Below are 23,635 nucleotides of genomic sequence, written 5' to 3' on the forward strand. Positions count from 1 at the left end.
TCCCAGACTCTGGAGACTCGGACAATAAAGAAGTTTTTCCTTATGTCCAGTCTAAAATGGTTTTCCAGGAGTTTGTGACCATTGGGCCTTGTCTTCCCTTGGGGTACCCTGGTGAACAGATGTTCTCCCAGATCCTGATGCACACCCCGATATATATTTTTGTAAAAATGAGGCCTGTTCCTGTGGAACCTGTTCTAGCCCAGACCCAATGGAGCTGCACCAGTGTAAGTTGGAGGTGTTCAACTTATTTGAAAAAAAAATTCCCTTCCAAATCAGAATGTCAAGTATTTTTTACAAAATAAGTCTGAATTTTGGATGGGGAAAGTTGCAACAGAGAATTTTGTCAGCTTCACTTGAAATGAATCAACATGGTAAAAAGGTATTTAGTAAAGACACTTTTCTGAATTTCTATAGGTAGTGAAGGCTCAGCAGGATTAATTTGTGTTAATTACAACTGAATTTACAGGGAGAATAAATGAAGAAAGAGAAATGATCCTTTTTCTAACACAAACAGGTCAATTTCAAAATTCAGATTTCAATTCTACTGATCCAAAACCCGATTAATTGCACTTAATCAACATTTGCTCCATATCAAATTTCAGTCTCAATGAAATCACATTTTCCAGCGTGAGAGAATTTTGTGCAGAATTTTCCGATCCACTCTTACATAGCTGTAGCCTGATTCTGGACTTTTACGATCTTTCCTAGAAAGAGCTGGAGGACATGCGTTGGCTTTTGTTTAGGTCATGATTTTTTTGTCCATTTCACTGTGTAACCACAGACGCCATGTGACTTAATGATGTCTGCGGCTAATAACACAACTAATGAAGTGTTGGGCAGTGGATGAAACCAACATGACTTCATGTGAGTTCCTACCTTCTGACTGGTCTCTTGGGGCAGAGTTTAAATTGGAGTGGGAGTCAATGACATCTCAAAAAAGCAGGAGCTGTTTGAGAGAAACCTGTCAGAAACGATTGTGACCTGGTCAACCTGCTCACTTGTGTGGTGCATCCTGGAAACAGAGGTAAAAGTTACTTGCTGCAGCAAGGCAGAGGTCGTATGCTAAGTAATGATAGGCTGCATTCTAACAGCCAACGAGAGAGGAAAAAGTAATGTTGTTTTCTTGATGCAGGTAGCAATTCAAAGTATGAAGACTGTAATTCTGCTGCTTTGTCTCCTAGGAACAGCATTGTCTTTACCAGTGAGTATGTTTACGCTATCACTTTTCTTTTATCTGATTTAATCCGCTTGCTTGATTTAGTTAGAAAAGCAAAGACAAAAAATGAGATACTATATTTTAGAATAGTCTCCCAAGGCAAACTGTAGGAGCTGAAGCACTTGGATTGTTTAAATCAAGATAACAAATAGCCAGGTAGTCCTGTAGTGGGCAGTCCTACCAGACCCAAGAGATAGTTGATTTGCTTTCTGTCATGCACAAGCTCTTTTATGCTGTCATTCAGAGACGTGTCAGATGGCGAACAACAGCAAGGCAATGCAATTAAATGGAGCAAACAGTAGATCTGGGTTCACTGACTTACCAGAAGAAAGATGCTAAGTTTAACAGTTCAGCGGATGGGCTCCTTGGCCATGTCCAGTTGAGTGGGAACATATGGTTCCCCGGGATACATAGCAGCAGAACAGCTTGTGCCACTGCTACTTGTCCCAAGAGAATATTTGTGCCACGTGCTCTGGTGCATGGCAGGTTACCCTGGGTGGGGTAGGGGAGGTTGGGGCCAGCATCTGTGCTGGCCCCAGTAGCCTTACCTGGGGTCTTGGGTGCCTTGGGAAGCCGCAGCTGTGTCACATCTGCAGCAAGGAGCCTGGCCAGCAGCCAGAGGTGGCTCTGACTGGCCAGGCTCTGGTTTTGGACAGTGCATGCTGCTGACACATGCGCCACACTGCTTTCTTTTGGCGTGGATTTTTTTTTACCCCAGGATTTCTCACAGTCCAACAATTTCCCCCCTTCCCTCCTATGTTGCAAGGTGGCAGCACGGGGAATGCCTGCATGTGCGTTGTGTGGTACTGCAGATGGGTTTGTGGCTCCACAAACTGCACATCTGCGGTTGTCTGGACACGGCCCTTGTGGCTAGCCCTGAGTTCTTAGTTGCCTTGGCATGTGTGTGATGAGATTATAGATTTTAGCACCAGGAAAGACCAAAATGATAATTTAGGCTCTGATTCAGCAATCCCTTCCGTACTGACTAAAGCACTTAAATACACGCTCCTGGATAATACATCACAGGCAACAGCAGCTTATCATTTCTGCATCAGGCCCTATACTTGTTCTTGAGCTGGAGCAAATCTTTTAGACAAGCATCTAATCCTTAGAGAACAAGACTGTAATTAACCAACCAATTAGCAAATTAAGTGAAATTTAAGCCATGTTCTGATACACAGGGATTTGTTTCTATCTACAGGTGCGACAAGCTGGAACAGTTCTTCCTGTGAGCAATAGCAGAGAGGTAAATAACATGCACCTTTGGCCATTCTGTGTTAGACAAAGGCTCATTTCTTTTAAAAAAGTACATAATTTCACTGACTAATCTGAATTTTTTCACATATAGTCTCGCTACAAATTTGGTTGTAATTGATACAATTAATCTCTATGAGCTTTTGTTTCATATTTAAAATTAAAACTCATAATATTCTTACTCTGCCTTGATGATATTTGTAAAAAACATTTCTAGAAACCTTTTGACTAATTACTAAAATAAGTAAAAACAATGTAAGGACAATTTATAAAGCTATCTAAGATGGCTTTCCACTTACTAGTCGCGGTTCAATTCTGGGGAGAAGTATTATTTTAATAGATCTTATGAAAAGTGATATTATACATGAAGAAATATTTTCAGAATTGTCACGAGCATTTTTCAGGTTTTAAGAACGTAAGTGCTCATTTTCCAGAAGTGTGCCTTTTGAAGACTCCAGCTGACTTTGCAATATACAAGCCCACAGAAAAAAATGAAAACTAAAAACAGAAAAGCAGAACTGATATACCCAAATACAACTTAACATTGAAAGACAAACTGCTTTATGGAAATTAAACAGCATTTTCTTTTTAAATGAAAAATAAAGGTGTTTGAACATTTGGTTGATCTGAACCCAGAGAGTTAAGGCTTTGTCTGAACTGTCTAAATTTCTTCAGGCTGCAGCTAGAGACACTGATCCTGCTGAAGCTTAGGCCCTTGCCTAGCTTTACATATGGGATGTATCCTAGTTCAGGGTTAAGACTGTTCAGGGTTTTAGGATAGAAACCTTAATGTAGCAGCTTTCTTGTGACTCCATTATAGATTGTGAAAATTCACTTTAAGTCTGCAGCATAAATTATATTTATATTATAGGTTTTAGCATGGATGTCATAAACCAGCTGCTACACGAGAAGAAAATTCATCAAGCCTTGAAAATAATGATGAATCTAGAATTATGAATCTAATTGGTAGCTTTTACATTTAGTTTATGAGGAACAGTTAGAGACTGGAATATACACTAATAGTGTCTGAAAATGTCTAATCTTCAATTACTAGATACTGCAACTAATGAGACTGTACAACTCCTTGGGTAACATTCCACAGCAGACACAGGTACTGCCTATACTTTATTTTGCATTGGGGTTTAATTTGTCATAAAAGATTAGTTCTTGGTTTCCGTCATACCACAGGAGCCTCAAGCTGACTGAAGTATGAGACAATGAGCCTAATTCTCTCCTTGTCTCTATGTCATTGTAAGACAGAAGATAATCAGCCCCAAAATCTATTGTCACTTTCTGCAGCTCAGTTTTAATAATTGGCTGTATATGAAGGCAGCATAAACTGCTGGTGAGTGTGGTGACCAGATCTCCATGACAGATCACTTTCTCTGCCCAAACTAAGGATAAGCTTTGTTTGGGCAGAGAAAGAATGTAATCTACTTGTGAATGGGTGTTTTGTTGGTCCCCCCTCTGTACCAATCCATTGAGGATACAAGCTGACACCAAATATCACACAGCTATAGCAAATTATGCTTCTGGCTCTGGGACACCGCACGTCAGTTCCCCATGTATCAACTGAGATGCACAAGGCTGAGATCAGGTCCCTATTGTGTATCGCATGTTGTTGTATCCCATATTATAATATTGTATATTGTCATATCACATCAGCACTGAGAAGAAGACAGCTCCTTTGAAAGGGTTGAAAGCCAGAGGGCATGATACAGGAAACATGGTTAGAATAAGTCCATTTTGCAGGTGAAGAACTAAATATGACTGGTTAAAAACATACTAAGTTTGCAATGAAAACAGAATTCCCAATATTCCAGTTTTATTTCACAGAATTGTTCAGGAGGCTTTTCCCCTAACATAACTGAAAATGTTTAGTTTTTTGGGAAAAAAAAAACCCTGACACAATACTACAAAATCTTTCATAAGGAAAGGACCGGCTCGGAAAACAAGGCCCAGAAAGATTATGTAACTTAATAGGATTCAGGAGAAACAGGAGCCATTCTGTCTCAGTTCAGTGCTTTAAGCCAGCACCAAATCTCTTTTTTCCTGAACCAAGAGAATGGAGAAACTGAATAAATATAAACATGTATGTAAACACTGATGTCTCTTCAGCTAATGAAAGGTATACTTAATTGCTATGTTTATTCATTATGGAATCATAAAGCAGAGGTGGCAGCAGCTATATTTTCAGAAGAAAGCATATAATTTAAAAATCAAGAGACTGCAGCTTTCTTCTCAGAATTACAGAAAACAGTGAACAAATGCAAAACATATAATTTTTCATCTCATACGTAAAATATTTGTTGTCATAGCAACAGGTAAACCCTGGATTGGGACTGCCACCAGCACAACTGCTTCCTGATCAGACACCATTGCTAGCACAACAGGCAAATCAGGTATGGCACGCAGACTGTTTACTATCAGGCATATTATTTACGTCTACACTGTGGATGGTACAGGAAGAAGGATTCCTGGCATGCATACAAGATCTAAGATTGAAAGGGAAAAATGAAATTTTCACTCTATGGTGGAAAACTCTCAGCTGGATGGAGCTAGCTGGAAATTTTATGGCAAAACAACTTTTCATTGGAAAATGCCAGTTTGACCCCAAAATGTTAGTCTGAAGTATCTTGGACTCAACAAACTTAACCAAACCCAAAGCAGGGTTCTGAGGAATAGGCCTAGCAAGGAAGGCCCATGTACTGGGAACGTTGGGCTCCTCCAGCACAAGCTGAAACTGACAAAAGCATCAGTTTCTTTGAGCAGCTTTGGGATGCACAGAGCTTCAGTTCACTGAACAATTTCAAATGTTTTTGTTTTGGTTTGATTCAGATACAAACCAAGTATTTATTGGTTCGTTGCTATTTCCAACAAACACAAAACTCCGGTTTTTAGCCAGCTGTATATGGAGACACTCTGCTACCTCTAATGCCATTGAACAATAGGGCTGTGTGAAATTTCACTGTCCATTTTGACACTGTTTTGACTCATTTTGAGGTTGAAACAGCAAAATTGACATGAAACAAAGGGCTTCGAAACAGCCTCGAAACAAAACAAGGCTAGTTGAAATGTTTCGAAAGTTAAAATGTTTCAACCATAGCACTGGGGATGGGAAGTCAGTACAGCTGGATTGAGTTCCCATCTCCAGCTAGATCTGGCTAGGGAAAGGAAATCAACCCAGCTGGGCTGAGTTTCTATCCCCAGGGCAAGATCCGGCCACGGCCGGGGTATCAGCCCAGGTGGGCTGACTTTCCATCCCTGCACTAGATCTGGCCAGGGCCAGAGAGTCAAGACTGCCCAGCTGGGCTGACTTCCCATCCTCAGCCCAGCTGAGCTGACTTCCTGGCCCTGGCTGATCTAGCAAAACATCGAAACAGAGTTGAAACAGCCTCACTGCTCGATGGGGACAGGCAAGAGCCCTGGGGTTACTTAGCCCTGCAAGAGTGTCTGTGTTGTGACAGACTCCTGGGAGTTGCTGTATAGGGCTTCTCAAATCTCTGAGCTGCTGCATGTTATGCCATTGCTGTCAACATATTCTGTCCCCTCCCAAGGACAGCCCCAGACAGAGCATTGAAAGAAGTCCTCCTGAGACAGTTTCATGGTAGTCATTGATTGAGATTGAGGATGTTATTCCTTGCCCAGCATTAATACTGGCAGCCTGGCTGCTCAGCAGTGTGAGGTGCTCTTTGAGGATTGGTGAGTAGGGTTTTTGGCTTCTGCAAATGTTAATGTTTATTATTATAATGTTTTTGCCATGTGGACAAGAATCATCTACCAAGAACTGCACCGAAACCCCACATTGCATTTCACACTGAATAGACAGCTATTAGATGCTGAAGACCTTTGAATCATTAGCAACAAATATTATTGATAATAATTTGATTTAGTGTATATTCTGCTCTTTCCAGGATAGGCTTAGAGTGGCTAACTACAGCTGAGAGTTCAACAGGGAACTTGGTGAGGGTGTTGGATTAAAAATGCTTATGTGATTTCATAGCAAGGTCCTCCTTAGAATTAACTGAGCAGCACAAGTCCTATAGCACGGGTATTTTTGAATATTCTTTCTAGAAAGGATTAAATCTTCCAGCTTTCTATTTGAGCAGTATGAGTCATCTTGGCCCCTTGCTACTAATATTACCATTTCAATAGTTGAAATGTAATCAGATTACTATTTTAAAATGCTGCTTGTGGTTTCTAGCAGCATATTCCATTAGAAGTCATTTTCCTTTCTGGCAAAGTTTTCCAATTTTACATGTGTCATTACATCCTTCAAACCAATAAGCAAGCATATGTCTAACAGTACAACATGTCTGCACCTGTGTTGTCCCTTAGAATTCCCAGTAGCAAAGTAACAATAGTGCTAATAGCCTTACTCGGTTGGAGGGTGGAGCCTACACGTAACGATTTTCTTCTAGGGTGACCCTATGCTGTTTCTGTGGGTCGGTTGATTGCATTTGTTTGGGACTTATCTGATAAGATAAGTGATCAGATCTCAACTATACAAAAAACCCCCTCCCAGATCAAACTGGTCTGCCATTATCACTGATGAAAACCTTTCCTGAAATTTCCCATGAAAACTCCAAGGTGGTAGCAGAGGAAAATTTTTAAAGAATTATTTTAACATGACTTGTCAGGGGAAAGTTTATTGGAGTGCAGAATCTCTACAGGGCTTTCAGACTCTAATCCTGATGCTAGAGAAAAGGATTCCTCCATACCCTTTGAACCTTTGATGTAGGGTTTAGGTTATACATTTCTTACAAGCCTTCACCTCTTCCCAGTGTCTAAACACTCAAGCTAGTCACAAAAAGGGGAAAAATGGTGAACCACTTTTCTTGCTGCTGCTGCAAAAAAAGAAAAAAAAATCACATTTCAAAATCAAATTTTGATCAGGGTCTGCAACTGATTTAAAGAGAACATTTTGCAAAAGCAGGACTGACATTTTTTCCATTGTTAATCTTGAAATGTGAAATATCAAAATGCTGTTGGATTTTAAATATTCACCAAATTACAGGCTGCTCTACTCACACACTTCTAGGCTCTGATCCTGCAAAAGGGTAGCCCTAGGATCATTCACTCAAATGCATGTGGAGTAAATAGTCTTAGTATTACTTCAATACAAGTGACACTAGTTCCTAATCTGAACGTGCAGCTTTTGCTCCCAGCTAACTCCTTATCTTCCCTACTTGTGTTATGCTGCCATGAGTAATGTGAGTCTAATGGGAGGTAGCTTGTTTTGGGGAGGGCAGCTTATAACAAGCTCTTGTTTACTAATGTCCCCTTGTTACAGGTCTTCCCTGCTTTAAATTTCATCCCATTAACAAGGGTATGGCCATTTGGAGCAGACATCAATCTAGTAAGTTTCTTTATATATTTCTTTTTTTTTTGCTTGCAGCCATTGTACTTTATTTTCACATATTTATTGTAAGGTGGGTATTTAATAATGGAGAGGCTGATCCTCTTTCAGTGCAGGATGACAAAGATTAAGTCATTACATGGCGGCAGGCATGCATAACAGAGGACATACTTTACAAAAGGGTAAGACTAACTGATTAGGTACCTTTTAGATTCTAAGATGGCCAATCCTGAACAGAAAAGGGCGGTGAGGCCCTTTTCTAATTGTAACGTCTATGAGTTTTCACAAACCTGCTTGCTCTAAGTTCCAGGTTTTTGAAGAGGATTTTAAACAAATTGGGTAGTAAAGGTCAGGCTTTATTTGTTATATTTTAGAGGACAGAGAGAATTTAAGTAATCTAATTCATCTAAGCCAGGGATGCTCAGCCCCAGACTTGTTGGCCAGTTTTGGCCCACAGTCCCATGTCCTCTGTCCTGAAGGGCTTTCCACAGGTCTGAAAATTTGGTGGTGGGGGGGATGCCACGTCTCCCCGTTGCCAAATTTTTAGACCCATTGGGAGCCCTGGGCCCCGCATGCTGGATCTGGGACCCAGAATGCAGGGTGGGCTAAGGGTGGCACTGGGCTCCAGGGCTCAATCCTGGTGTTGGGGGCTGGAAGGGGATGGTGCTGGGTCCCTGGGACCCTATCCTGGCACATGGGGGGATGGGGGGGGCAATGCCAAGCCCTCAGGATCCAATCACAGTGAGCAGGGGAAGGAAAAGGGCAATGTCAGGCCTCCTGAGACCAATCCTAGTGCACAGGACAAAGATGGTGCAGTGCCAGATCCTACGGTCCAATCTGGCTTGCAGACTAGCCCTGTGCCACTCATATGGCCTATGCGACCAAAAGGTTGAGCACCACTGATCTAAGGGGATTTAGGGCTTTTGTACATACTACGAAATTGGCCTTTACAGTGGCTTAAACGCCCTATTGTACTGCTTTAATGGTGCGACTATTTACATTGTCAGCAGCATATTGCGCGGTAAATAACTTCTGGATGCAGCAAAATAAAACATGTCTCAAGTGTTTTAGTGTGCTACTTTATAGCCACGGAGGGAAGCACTAGGCCCTGTGCAGCTCAGGGGCTGTGCAGCCCGACAGCAGCCTGTGCAGGTAGGCAACACCGAAGGAAAAAAAATGTGGTGAGCCTGATCTTTTTTTTTTCTCCCCAGTGCCTGCCTGCCTGAGCAGTGCAGGGGCCCATTGCTTCCCTCCATGCCTGGGAGGGGGCTGGTGATTCCCTCTGCAGCTGCAGTGGCCCCGAGACTGCCTGGGTTGGGTGCCTGTGGACAGGTGCTGCCTCGGGGTTGCTGCTGCTGCTGTGGAGGGAAGCACTGGTTCCCCCCACAGCTCAGGGACTGCTTGGCCCACTAGCAAATTGTCCTCTCCCTCACCGCTGGCGAGGCAGGTGAGGATTGGGCCCAACTCTTGTGTACACACCATGGGGGTTTACTTTGCCCTAAACTGAAGCAGTATTTTTAAAAACCCACCGCCTCAATTTAGGGAGAATTAAACCGAAGTAAACCCCTGTGGTGTGTACAACCAGCACTAATGCTTAAGTGCAGCTTTAGCCCACTCCGTTGAGTTCCATGAAACTCCATTCAAGCATCTACTTTTGCATAAAAGCAGTGAGGAAGAGGAAGATCCTCCCCTGCTTCACCTTTTGCATTAACTTTTCTAGGGACTTGCACAAGGTGCAGTAGGATCACCTTTAGGTGCCTAGGTCCACTTTACACATCTAACAGATAAAACAGATTCTGGCTCACAGTACCAAGCATCTCTTCTCCCATCATGCAGGTGAATGGTGCAGCAGGAGGGGTGCCAATTACACAGACACTGCCAATAGGAGCAGGTGGAGTGAATACACAACATCTGGTGCCGCAACAAGGAGTGAGTTCCTTTTTTAGTTTTGCTGCAGACATTTGTCTGATACCCTTGCAAAGGCATCTGTTCACATTATCTCTGCCTATGTCTAGAATCATAGTTATGGTGTGCTTACAGGGCTCCCTGCCACTTCCTGCATACAAACGATCCTGAGAAAGACCAACTCAGGGAGGAACTGTATTGCTGGTAGCACAGCCTTCTTAGACACCTAGGGAAATATGTGTTTGTGGTGCTCTCTGATTTTGAGGTAAATGAGAAATCTGTTTGGCATTTAAAAAACAGGAGATCCTGCATTTCTCACTTACTTTAGCTGGAAGAGCAGGAATATTGAGAGATGGAGGAAGGATGGCAGACATCTGGTTATTGTTACAGCACTGTGTCTTTGGTATAAAATAATTGTAAAGTAGTCTGTCTCACTAAACTGTCTGTCCAATCATATTTTTATACTGAATTTCTCAACAGCTTCCATTTAATAATATTTTTCAGGTGCTTCCACTTATACTAGGACATATGGGGCCACAGGTAAGAAAAGAAGATGCTTTAGATCCCGTATGGTCATTATTCAGCAGGGGTTCTCAGTCATTTGTACTTCTGAAAATGGAAATAGGCATTTTTACCTTAACCAGCACTTCTTGCCTTTTTAAAGAATTAGATAATTGACTTTTAAAAAGGTTTTCTAGACAAAGAAAATGCTGTAGACCTCATTTATCTAACTTTACTTGATGCAAAACCACAAGGATAACATTTTGTTAGGGTGGAGAAGCTAGGGATTTGTACAAATTTCATAAAACATGTAAGGAAGACTATAACAGGGGCACAACAACAGATTGTGCTGAAGGGAGGCAAGTCATGGACTTTCTCAGGGATCAACACCAGGCTTGATTTGATTCAATATCTTTAGTAATGGCCTTGGCACCAAAAATTGGAAAGGGCTAATGCAATTTGTTGAAGACACAAAGTCAACAGACATCATTACAAAGGAGGAAGGCAATATCACTTCATGACCTTATCTTGAGAATTGGAATAATAGAAACAGGGAGAATTTAACAGTACAAAAAGCATGCCTATGACAAAAATATCTTCTCTAACCTGGGAGCTTATTCATTGGCAGTGACTGTAGACATTGATGTACATGACATTGTCAGTCAGTCACAAAATGAATATAAGCTACCAATCTGATGCATCTTTGGAAAAAGACACCACCATGGTCCTGGGTTGTGTAAGTCGAGATGTTTACTGCAGTGACAGGGAAACATTAATGGCATTGTACATGGCCCTAGTGAGACATCACCTGGAATTTTAAATATGGTTTTGTTTTCCCACGTTCAAGAAAACTGAATTCAAATGAGAACAGGCACAGAAAAGGTTATGGAGATGATCAGGGAAATTGAGAGGTTATCTTTTTAGAAGAGAATAAAGGAGCTTGGATTATATAGCCAAACAAAACAAAGGCTGAGAAGGGAATTAATTGTATTCTATAAACAGATCAGGGGAATAACCAGCCAGGGGATGAGGAAACTGCAAAAACTAAAGGATGATATTGGCATAAGAACAAATGAGTATTACCTGGTTATAAAAAAAAATAAGCTGAAAATTAGCAAGAGGCATCTAATTGTCATGGCAATCAAGGTCTGGAATAGCATCCGCACAGGAGTAAAAAAAAGAAAGACAGACAGACAGACAACCTAACTACTTTTAGGAAATCCAATAAATTTATGAAAGGGAATATTTATTATAGATGACTGCTGTTATCAAAGGACTCAATGAGTGAGCACTTCTGTTCTTACTCTATGTTGTGGTGGCCCTTATAACATGCATGGGATGGTTCCTACCAAGAAACAGGGGTGGTTTCATAGATTTCATAGACATCAGGGCTGGAAGGGACCTCGGGAGATCATCGAGTCCAGCCCCCCGCCCAAAGGGCAGGAAGCCAGCTGGGGTCATAGGATGAGAGAGGTCAAAGTAGTATGACTTCCAGGATGCAGGTTTCCATGACAGTCAGATCTCGACTATCTGCAAAATCACATGGGAACACACATCAGATGAGCAGAGCTGACCTTAAGGGAAAATAGTGCTCTGGGTGAACTTGTATGTTGGTGCCCTCATCATTGCTGAGCCCCACAACCAGGCAACTTCCATCCTCCCACCCTGACCAAGTCAGTGGTGCTGCTGCACACAGAGGCAGGTGGGCAAGTGTGTGGGGTGCAGTCCAGCAGGGAGGCAGAGTGGCATGGTACATCAGGCAGGTGGGTGACAAGTGACATGCCTGGCCTGGCTCCTCTTGAGCAGTGGTTGAAGATGGGGTCAGGCTGGCTTGGGCATCACTTCTCCTGTTTGGGATAATGATCAGCCCTGGCAGGGGAAAAGTACTGCTGTGAATGTGGGCTGTTCATGCATGTGAGCTGTGAACATGGGCTGCACGCCCCCAACCATGGCACCCTAGGTGTCGCCCACCTCTGAGGCTAGCCCTGTGCATGAGCACCCCATTTGCAAAACAGGCAGAGCAGGAAACGTACCCATTTATGTTCCCTGGACAAATTGGAGGGTTGGACCAAAAGAGATCTCTGAGGTTCAACAAGGACATGTGCAAAGTCCTGCACTTAGGACAGAACAATCCCATGCACCGGTACAGGCCGGGGACTGACTGGCTGGGCAGCAGCTTTGCAGAAAAGGACTGGGGATTACAGTGAATAAGCTGAATATGAATCAAGAGTATGCCCTTGTTGCCAAGAAGGTTAACAGCATGCTGGGATGTAGGCAAGTTGCAGAGAGTCCAGCGGAGAGTACCAAAAATGGTTCAGGGGCTGGGACACATGACTTCTGATGAGAGGCTGAGGGAACTGGGCTTATTTAGTCTGTAGAAGAGAAGACTGAGAGGGGATTTAATAGCAGCCTTCAACTACCTGAAGGGTGGTATGAAAGAGGATGGAGCTAGACTGTCCTCAGTGATGGCAGATGACAGAACAAGCAGCAATGGTCTCAAGTTGCAGCAAGGGAAGTTATGGGTGGATATGAGGAATAACTTTCTTACTAGGAGGGTGGTGAAACACTGGAACAGGTTACCCAGAGAGGTGGTGTAATCTCCATCCTTGGAGGCTTTTAGGCCTGGCTTGATGAAGCCCTGGCTGGAATGATCTAGTAGGGGCTGGTCCTGCTTTGAGCAGAAGGTTGGACTAAATGACCTCCTGAGGTCCCTTCCAACCCTAATTTTCTCTGATAATCCCAGATAATGTTATTTACATGAGAGAGCAGCAGCCAATCTCCAAATATGTGGGTAAACAAAACACTTGTTCATGAAATATTTGGGGTTAAGTTATCAAACAGCAATCAAGAAAAGGAAATACAGTCCACCAAGTTAGGGAATAAGTGAGTGAATCACTTTTTTAGGTGCTGGCCTGGCTTTGGGTTAAATGCACAGTAGTGAAGAGGTCCCACTTACCCACAAAACAATCTTGATTTTGGACCTAACTAGTGGAGCTCTCATTTATTCCAAGGCTACTAACCTAAAAGAAAGTTCAAGACTATTCAGTTGCTGTGAGGTCAATAGAGGAAAGTTGTCTATATTAGGAAAGTTTTATTTTACCTAAATTGCTTTAAAAAATCAGTGATGACTAATCAGTGCAAACCCTAAACAGGTTTTGCTTCTTCTAAATCCATTTGGCTTGTGTATGGGTAATTACAGAATTAAACTTAACTGATTTAAGACAGTTAACCCAGTTTGAGTGCATCAGCATTAGAGGGTTTAATCTACGCTGGCTTAAGCAGATCAATTCCAAATTAGTCTAGCTGAATTAATGCAGCTTTCCTAATTAAGTTTACATCCTGATTGCAATTTTGCGTATCTGCTTCTAGTTCTCCTGGTGAAAAGGAAGAGTCCCTTGTTCTCTCCTAAGAAAACTGCTAACATATCAAATCTAGTTTAAAATGAAAAAAAAGCTCTTTCACTTTGATCCTACTTTGTGCTAACTTCATTTCTCATATTTTTGGTTGGATTTCAGGGACTAGGTGTGAGCTCAGAGGAAATGGTAAATAACTCATTCCTTTCTATTTTCATTTTATAAAATGTGCTAATAAATAAACTCAGTAACTGCTAGAGGTGTGAGATAAGCAGTTTTCCTATCTCATCTCTCACACAGGCTTGTATCAAGCATTTCAGAATTGCAATAAACACTACAATAGACAATTAGGGAATGATCAAAGATAAAAATGTATCTCAGTCTTGTCCAGTAGAGGTTGGATTATATCCCAAGGCATGTTTCTATCCTTTCAGTGAATGCTTTCCTCTAAAAGAATGGTAGATGTTTCATTAGCTTCATAAATGTTTACTCTTTTTATTTATTGGATAGGGGTTTTGTTTTCTTTTTTGTAAGAAGGTCCTGTTAATCCATCTAAGTTCTCAGTCTCAGTGATGTATTAAGACTGAAAGGTGATTAATTTACAGTTGATGAATAGAAATGCTTATTTCTACACATTAAAACTTGTGGAACTTGCTGTTTCATTTAAATCTTCATGCTCTTGTGTGATAAGAAAAGAGCAAGGAACAATGGTCACAAACTGACAGAGAGCAGATTTAGGCTAGATATCAGGAAAAACTTCATGGTAAGGGTGGCCAGAATCTGGAATGGGCTTCCAAGGAAGGTGGTGCTCTCCCCTGCTTTGGGGGTCTTTAAGAGATGGCTGGATAGGCATCTGGCTGGGGTCACTCTTTCCTGCCTAGCCAGGGGGTTGGACTCAATGATTTGTTGAGGTCCCTTCCAAACCTAGCATCGATGAATCTAAGGCACACATGAGAGCAGTATTTGCCTCCCTCAGTTGTTTATTACTTTGCTTGCAATACACCTTTTGGTAGTCAAAACTACGCAGTCCTAGACATTTCAATTAGTCCTTCTAATGAAACCTCTCTGTGTCTCTTATGAGCTCATAAACTAGTGAAACTACATGAATTAACAATGTACAAAACAATCCAGTGCCAACACAGGACTTCACTTCCTGCCAACCCTCTCTCCAATGACCAAATCCACCTGAATGCTAGGGCAAGATTTTTTTTCATGATGATGCTGGCTCTATCCATATCATTTCTTCTAAGGAAAAATCTGTAAATGATTTTCTGCAAGCTTGCTTTGCTTGGGTAGTGGCTTTAATTGGGGAGGAGGAAAAGCCCTAAGCTTCAGAGGTTACCAGAGCTATTTAGACCACTGCTCCTGACTACCCAGAGGACCCACATCTTTCTTTTCCCTGTGCAGCAAACAGATCCTCAGATCCTCACTGGATTAATTTTACTTGGACTGCAAGGACTTCTCCAAGCAAATCAGGCAGTGGTCAACTCAGAGGGCCAGGATATAGTTTTCCCAGCAGGACAGACGCATGTGAATCAGGCCTCTCCAGGTCAGCTACCATCTCCTGAGGGTACAGCAGATGTGCCTGGTGCAACTCTACCTGCAGGCATCAAGAAGGGGTCACAAACCCCTGAGAGCATCACTGAGGCAGCCAGTGGGGTGTACACCACTCCACCTGGCTTCAGACAGCTGGATTCAGAACAAGTGACAGATGCAATTTTTGCAGAACCTGCCATCTTGCTGAACTTGGAAGCAAATGAAATCCAGGCACCACCCACTTCTGACACTGGGACTGGAACAATACATTCTATTAATCTCCATACGCAAGGTTATGATAATAAGATAGGTGTATCCCCTGTGAGAGGAGACAGAGCCCTCCCACTGGCTAACATAGATGTTAAAGCCCTGAGAGAGTATAAGAGTAGAAGTGTCTAATACCATGCGATCCATGTGTTCATCATATAGAAAAAAGTTCCCATTTCTGTAATTCTTAGTGCTAGTTGAAACCCAATAACCATTGTAACACAGACAAGAGGTTAAGATGCAGCAAGGTCAGATGATGACCATAGTTGGCAGCTTCCCTATATATTTTATTAACAGGGAAATACATACCTAAAGGCTGCACTTGAGTTTATGTATACAAATAGCTATTGATTCAACTTCATGCTTCATAGAAAAGGCACTCCTACTTATAAGAATCGACTAGGATGTTAAAGGCAAATTTCCTAATACAGTGGAATTGATTTTGTGAAGCTGCTCTCGCAGACTCGACTATCTTTTGGGAGCACAGCATGCATGAGTGAAGTCACACATCCCTCATAGAATATTGGCAGTAACAGGGGCTAATTCTGTGCTCTGTTAGAGTAATTCCATGGGGCATAACCCATAAACAGCCTTGTAAAATGTGTCAGGCATAACAGCCCAGACACTCTGAGGCATCTCCTTTATATTAAAATTATTGGGAGTTAGATACCTTTGAGGACCTCAGCCAATGCAGATAGGTCTTCTGGGTAAGAAGTCTATTAAACACAATAAGCCCGATTCCATATTGGTGTAAACTGGTGTAACATGATGGCATTCAATGGAATTACGCTTTTTATAGTAGCTAAGGATTTGGCACTTTTCCTGTGAGAGTATAAAATGGGACTTCATTCAGCAGTCTGATGGGCCATAAATTCTCCTTTCTCTACCTGAATTTTCAGATTCTTGGGAGTTGTTATTACTTTTATGTCTGAATATTTTTCATAGGCAAGAGCAGTGAAGTATAAAGCTATGTACTCAGATGCAATAAAGCAGAAAAAGATGCCATAATAAAGATTCTTTAAAGGGCATATTGTTGCACAAGGGGCCGTTTGAGCTCCTGGAGGCTAAGTTCCAATTTGGTCCCCAGAAGTGAGTCACACCACAAGCCACAGAGACAAAGCCTTTATTGCTTGCAAGCAGGTCAGCCTGGAGTCATGAGACTCAGATCAAAGCCGACCCCGAGTGCCTATTCTCCATTGCTTATATACTCGATTACAAGGTATTGGAAAATTTCATTAGCGCAGGCGTACTTCGGGTTACATAGTTGTGAAATTGGTTGCAAAGTTTGGGACTTTCTAGCCGTTAGCTTGTGGTTTGCAGTCTCTCACAACAAAACGGAAAATCAAGTTGCAGGTGCTTCTTTGGTACATTCTTGTGAAAGCAGTTCTAGCCCCAGCTTGTCCCACAATTATCCCCTCTCAAGATGCCTTCTTTTACTCCCTTGTTTGACCTCTGTGAAGCATTGTAAGTTGTAGGTGGGTGGCTGCTTTTATCCTGCTGGCTATAAACCAGTTCAGTGCTTGTATTATGTGGGGTGCGCACATCAGGATGACTAATCCTATCATCAAAACTGGTATAAGGGGTAGAAGTAGCGATAGTAGCCATTGCATTGGTCCTTCTGTCCAACCTCCCCATCCTAATGACTTGATATTGCTAGCGTGCTGTAATATCTCGTTTATGTTTTCTTGTACTTGTCCTGATTGATTTACATAAAAACAGCACTCTTCTTGGAGAAATAGACACGTCCCCCCTTATGCTGATGTCAGGAGATCAAGAGCTCTTCTGTTTTGGAGTACTACCCCCGTGAGTGAGTCAAGTTGTTGCTGAAGCAAAGTTAGGGTTTCACCTGTCTTTTCGAGTGCCTTAGCCGTTTCTTGGGATAGTTTCTGCTGCAACCCCAGTGCAGTTCCCCCGGCGGCTACTCCAGCCGTCCCGGCTGCAGCAGCTACTACTGCCATCAGGGGTAGCAAAGGGACCACCCTTTTAGCCAGTCTATTTACTGCTTGCAGTTGGAAGGGGTGTGGTGTTTCAGAGGGGGCTACTTCGATCTGCGGCAATACGAACCCTAGGGAGCAAGTCCCTTGCCAACTGGGGGGTAAGACCCAGTAGGCCCGATTGCTACATATCCAGTAGACTCCCGATGCGGGGGACAGGACACTGCTAAAGACGACGGATGCATATAAGTGCTGAGGGTTGAGGTTGACCTCCCTTCCATTCCTAGTTTCCTTTATGACAAAGGCCTGCAATGTTTGAGCAGCCATAGTAGCTGAGAGCAAAGGATCTAGGGAAGGATCTTTGTAGGAGGTGTCGTTTGTGGGGGCAAAGAAGATCGACCCTCGGCTGCTATCGAAAAGGACCTGTCCTTGAGGCTGCAATGATTGATACAATAGGATCGCATTTGGCCCTCCCTTTGTCAAAGCTGGGTGTGAGTTTGTGGGTCTACCCCAGGCGTAGTCTGATTACAGCCTGGGTCTTGCAGAGTTTTCAAGTTGTGAGGGGGAGAATACAGAATAATTGAAACCTCCTGTAGTAAATTTTGGGGGTTGGATCGAAAAGGTAATATTACATTGCCAGGGCCTTATGCTGCCGAGGTAAACAGAGCCTTGATGACTGGTATAATTGCTCTGCAAGCAAATTGGGTATAAATTCTCAGCATGATTAGTAATATATCCGAATATGGACCCGGATGCTGGGCTTTTTGCTGTAAAGGGCTGATCTCTGAATTTCCATGCCGACTTAAGCGCTTGTTCCCCTCCCCTCAGAGACTGACCCCTGTCTGATTTAGGGTGCGTTCTCGTCCATTGAGAATTACTAGCCTGTAGAGAACCCCACAGGGATGGTGGGGCTGGGATAGCGGTTCCCCAGCTTCGCTGGGATACACAAAGCCAACAGGCAGAAAGGTTTAGACTATGAGCCGTGCGGTTAGCAAGCTGGTAGGAGGAGGTTAACACTCCTTCAGGAAAGGGGAATGGGGTAGTTGGGAGGAATGAGAGAAAAAGCAAGCAAAGCAACTGTTTTGCCATACTACTAGGTCTTAGACGATCGCTTAAGTTGGAGCATGAGGTCCCTGCTTGCTCACTGGTCCAGGTGTCGGCTTCTTGTTCCGAGGGTGGCCCGGCTTCCGGTGCGGGCTCACCCAGGGAGCTGCTGTCCGCCTCCTGGTATGGGCCTTCCCACTTTTCCGAGAGTGGCTCGCGCCTCCACTGCTGCACCAATACCTGGTCTCCTGGTTGGAAGTTATGGACTGGCGTGTCTAGGGGAAGTCACTGGAAGGAGGCGGTGTACCTGTGGAGAGAGGTTAAGACAGACTGAAAGGCAATAACATATGCTCTAAGTTCGGTAATACCTAATTTGAAGGTGACTGCTTCTCGGGCTCCTGGTGGCAAGACTCGGGGCGGCATTCCAAACATTATCTCATAAGGGGACAATTTAATACCTCTTCGTGGTGTATTACGGATACGAGTTAAGGCTAGTGGGAGCGCCTGAGGCCATTTTAAGTGAGTCTCTATACAAATTTTTGTCAGCATTGCTTTTAGGGTTCTGTTCATGCGTTCCACCTGGCCTGAACTCTGAGGTCTCCATGGAGTGTGGAGTTTCCATCGAATCCCTAGGGCCTTAGCTACCTCCTGTGTTACCTTCCCAATAAAGTGTCCCCCTTGGTTGGACTCTATGGATTCCAGAAGGGAGTATAGGGGCACGATTTCATTCAGCAAAGTGCGTGCCACCACTGATGCTATCGCTGTCCGAGTTGGGAAAGCTTCTATCCATCCTGTTAACTGGTCTACCATCACCAAGAGGTATCGATGTCGTCCAGACTTGGGGAGTTCAGCAAAGTCAATTTGCCAGGCTTGTCCCGGGTAGTGAGCCCACTGTCTTTCCCCCATCGGAGTGGGGGGTTTTGCTGGTCAGGGTGTATTTTGCTTCCACTCCTCTAAGTCTTTTTGGAGAGAAATGCCAAAAATGTGTGGGGCAGATACAAATCCTTGAGGCAAAACAGTCCACATAAATTGAGACTTATGGTGAGTGTCCGGATCTTCCCATTCAAAAGCAAAGAGCCTTTGGCTATCCTCGTGGAGAGGAATGGAAAAGAAGGCATCTTTCAAATCAAGGACTGAGAAGATTTTTGCATCTGGCGGGATTTGGGTTAAGATGGTGTGAGGATTTGGGACTACTGGGTGATCTGCTAGGACCTTTTGGTTTACAGCCCGTAGATCTTGTACCAGCTGATACGAGGTCCCATCAGCTTTGGGTACCCCGAGTATGGGGGTATTAAATGGAGACGAACCCTCCACCAGCCAGCCATATCCTTTAAATTTCTCTATCAAGGGCTTCAGTCCCATCCTAGTCTGTCTATTGAGGGCATATTGTTTTTACGCGAATGGGCCCCTCCCCTTCTTTGAGGCGCACTCTTACCGGCATCACGAACTTGGCCCTTGCGGGGGTTCCGTCGGCCCATACCTGTGGATGTACGTTTTCTAAACTTTCAATTCCCACTGCCGAGCTTTCGTCCCCCAAGAGTGCCATCTGGTAGTTGGATCCTTGTTTCACCGGCAGCTGGACCACCATCTGGTCTCCTCGGAAAAAAATCTCGGCTTGGAGTTTGGTAAGGAGATCTCATCCCAGCAGGGTAAACCGGGCAGGCGGGAGAATAAACAAAGGCACGCTCAAGCAAATTGTCGCCAATTTTGGTGAGGAGGGGTCCGCACATGGGTAGCTTATTCTGCTTACCCTCAATTCCTTCTACGGTTACATACTTTCCACTTTCCCCTCCAAGTGGGGGGTTTTTGGGAGAGCATTGAAAATGTGGCCCCAGTATCTACTAATGCTTCATATTTTTTGCCACCAACCCTTATTTTTACCATGGGATCCTTGCGGGACTCTGCCTGCAGAGCAGTGGCCTTGGATCCTGGTCCCCATCAATTGGGTTCCTCTCTGGAGAGTTCAGCTCTCATTTGGTGGGACCTAGAGTGTTCCCCCCTCTTCTCCCTCAGCTGGGGGCACTCTCGTTTCCAATAGCCCTTTTCTTTACAATAGGCACTTGTATCCGCCTCAACATGTCCCACTCCCTGTGACACGAAACCCCCAAATACCCAAGTAAATCCAATAGTCCTTTAAACCAGTCAATAAGGTATCAAGGCACTCAGGCATATGCAGATGGATTGAAAATTCCAAAACTAAAACTTCAGGAAAAAAGTTCTCTTTTCTTCTTAGGATACCTCCAAACTAAATGCATGCATTATTCCAAAAACAGATTATCAATTCTAAGCATATCTGGAACATTACAGCTTCAAATGAAATGGTTACTATACCTTCACCTTTAAAAGATCACCCCTTCCACTGCCCCACCACCCTATAAATCTGTCTGAAGTACAGAACATATCTACCTTTTCAATAAACTGGAGTAAGGGTGCAGAGATGGGGGAGCAAGCCGCCGTATGCTGCCTGCTCCCCCCATCTCCAAGTTTGTCCCCAGCACATGCTATTTTCGCTTTTTTTTTTTCTGGGGTTTATTTGTGCTACCAGAAAATCCTGCACTGCAAATTAGCAGTGCCAAGCATGGTTTAACATGCAATGAGTGCAGTTTGTGATACCACAAAGCCCACATGCCTGCACATCTGAACACACCACCTAAGCATGCAAGCCAGAAAAAAAGCAGAAGCAAATCCAAATTATGACAGTGCCTGAAAATCCAAACTCTGACAGTCTGCCTGCAAACACCACTGTACACAACAGGTGAGGAGACAGCAGCTTGACACAATGCAAAAGATTATGCTGACAGTTATACTTGTTGCACATTTCCTGATCCAAGATGGTTAGTCCTGGGCCATGCCCCACCAACAGTTAATGTAAGGGAACTGGTCCCAATGTCCGTCACGGACTACTACGTTATGCACCCTTGTGACCTGGTCAGCATCAAAGGATCCCATTCCTGACCAGCCTACCCCGAAGGTAGGCCATTCTAATTGGCTGAACTTCGTGAGCTCATCCTTAGTCATTTTTATTCCATAATCTCCATATTTGATGAATTTATCGAAATTTCTTAGTATACAACCCAACGGGGTGGAGGAGTTTTCTACTTGGGAGCGACCTGTACTCATAACGTCTCTTCCTAATTGCCGGAAACAGGTATTCCCGGACCAACATCCTGTCGGACCACCAAACAACAATACTAACAAAATAAGACAGGGAATTAGTATACTCACTCCAAACACGCCCAGGTACCTCGTCCTCAGAGTCCGCGGCTGGGGTGACTCAAATGGAAATGGAGTGCCTTTAACCTCCTGGGTGCCCCGACTCACACTTTGGGCCTCATGGCAAGCCCAAATAATGGCTTGGTGCGCACTCCACAAGTACATACGGCGGTCTTGTCGTCCGGCCCCAGGGTGGTCCAAGAGCGCTCCCTGGCTGGCTCGCCAGAACTGTTGCACAAGGGGCCATTTGAGCTCCTGGAGGCTAAGTTCCAATCTGGTCCCCAGAAGTGAGTCACACCACAAGCCACAGAGACAAAGCCTTTATTGCTTGCAAGCGGGTCGGCCTGGAGTCACGAGACTCAGATCAAAGCCGACCCCGAGTGCCTATTCTCCATTGCTTATATACTCGATTACAAGGTATTGGAAAATTCCATTAGCGCAGGCATACTTCAGGTTACATAGTTGTGAAATTGGTTGCAAAGTTTGGGACTTTCTAGCCGTTAGCTTGTGGTTTGCAGTCTCTCGCAACAAAACGGAAAATCAAGTTGCAGGTGCTTCTTTGGTACATTCTTGTGAAAGCAGTTCTAGCCCCAGCTTGTCCCACAATATGAGGCTGATTGATTTTTAAATAAGAGTCCAGGTGAAGATTTCAATGCCCGGGAGGATCCAGAGGGGGTGCAGTGGCACTGCTGCATTCACCTTTTTCGACTGGAGCAGACCCACAGGAACCTATATAAAAAAACAGTCCCCAAAGCAGGTGAGAATCCTCCTCTTCCTTCTCCTCTCTGCCTCCTTTCTTTTCCCTGCCTCCTGTGCCTGCTGCTGTTGCTTTCTCTGCTGAGGTAGGGGAAGGAGGAAAGTGGAGGGGTGGGGATGTGCCTCTGAGCATAGAGAGGAAGGGAGGGAGGAGTCCTACCTACTTTTGGGGGTCTTTAAAATGTTTCTGGAGGTTCCCATGCAGTCGGCCCAGACCTGTCAGTGGAGGGGGGAGGAGACTGGGAACAGGAGTGCACCCACCCTTGCAGCATGGGTTGCTGCTCCCAACTGCCTTTTGCCAAATCCTGGATCCGCCAATGTTTGAATGGTATTCCACTTCAATAGGGAAGCCTTGTAAACACTCCATTCTCTTCAAGCAAAAGTATTTCCATCCTATCAGTGAAGGTATGTATTATTTTGGCTGGGTCTCCAGCCAAGACAGGCATTGTGTGTGAGTTCATTGACAGGCAGCCCTTGCCCCCCAAAATTGCAGTTGACACAAAGTATGGACCAGAGGTGATGGAGATCAGACAGCAGGTCAGCAGCACCCTGCTTCCCAGAAATATTTCCTGTCATACACAGTTAGGCCCCCAGACCCTTGCTAGGGTAGCAGCAAGACTTAGTTCTCGATATATTGCCTGTAAATAAAGTATTTTCAAATCACAAGTCTCATCAAGATACTACCAGCAGCTCACTTGTTGCTTCAGGCACAAGCTATAGCAGTCAGCCAATAGGTACAACTGTGAGAGGTTAATACAGGATTCTACCCCTTCAGCTTGCTGAGCCAGGCATAAGCAGCAGCCAACTTGACAACTGCATGCCATGCAGATGTTTCCAGGTGTGCTATTCCAGTGAAAAAACAGCTTCCTCACTTAAGACACACCCCCCAATTTGGGGCAGGGGGAGGAGGGAAGAGGAGGCTGGTTTGGGGAGTAAAGTTGTGTGTTGTATGCAAGAAAATATCGTAAGTGATCTGCAGAGTGGGGAAATGTACCTGTAATTGGGTGGAGTGGATGAGTTACTTAGAGTAGACACAGATCTCTGAGGCAAGCTTTTGTTTTATTTAAAAGAGAAAGAATAACTTAGGGTATACTCACAAAATCCAATATAGCATGTTCAAGCCTTGTTACCTCTTATGCACAATTTGTTAAAGACACCCTTACAGATGATGCCTGGAGCAGATCAGCTAAGCTGCGACCGGCTCTGGGTCATCGGTTCTGCAGCACCCGCAAAGCTTCTTAAGTCATCTGCACACCTTGCTCAAATTTTGTCCCAAATTTATTTTCATTCAAGCAGA

At 43.9% G+C, this 23,635-nt stretch overlaps 1 protein-coding gene across 2 annotated transcripts; it reads left to right on the forward strand.

Moving 5' to 3' along the window:
- The first annotated feature begins 897 nt into the window (after positions 1 to 897).
- Positions 898 to 17,461, forward strand: AMTN (amelotin). Of its 2 annotated transcripts, XM_090037248.1 has the most exons (10): positions 898 to 1,024; positions 1,133 to 1,201; positions 2,418 to 2,462; positions 3,525 to 3,581; positions 4,789 to 4,872; positions 7,764 to 7,829; positions 9,666 to 9,758; positions 10,239 to 10,274; positions 13,751 to 13,777; positions 14,996 to 17,461. In XM_090037248.1, the coding sequence occupies exons 2-10, from the start codon at positions 1,148 to 1,150 to the stop codon at positions 15,521 to 15,523; spliced, it is 990 nt and encodes a 329-aa protein (XP_089893374.1). In that variant the 5' UTR covers positions 898 to 1,024; positions 1,133 to 1,147; the 3' UTR covers positions 15,524 to 17,461. The 2 variants fall into 2 exon arrangements, with proteins under 2 accessions (XP_089893374.1, XP_089893375.1); XM_090037249.1 differs by lacking the exon at positions 9,666 to 9,758.
- Positions 17,462 to 23,635: the final 6,174 nt, after the last annotated feature.

The sequence above is a fragment of the Crocodylus siamensis genome, chromosome 3 (assembly GCF_052110815.1).
Source record: "Crocodylus siamensis isolate JL-2025a chromosome 3, ASM5211081v1, whole genome shotgun sequence".
NCBI lineage: Eukaryota > Metazoa > Chordata > Crocodylia > Crocodylidae > Crocodylus > Crocodylus siamensis.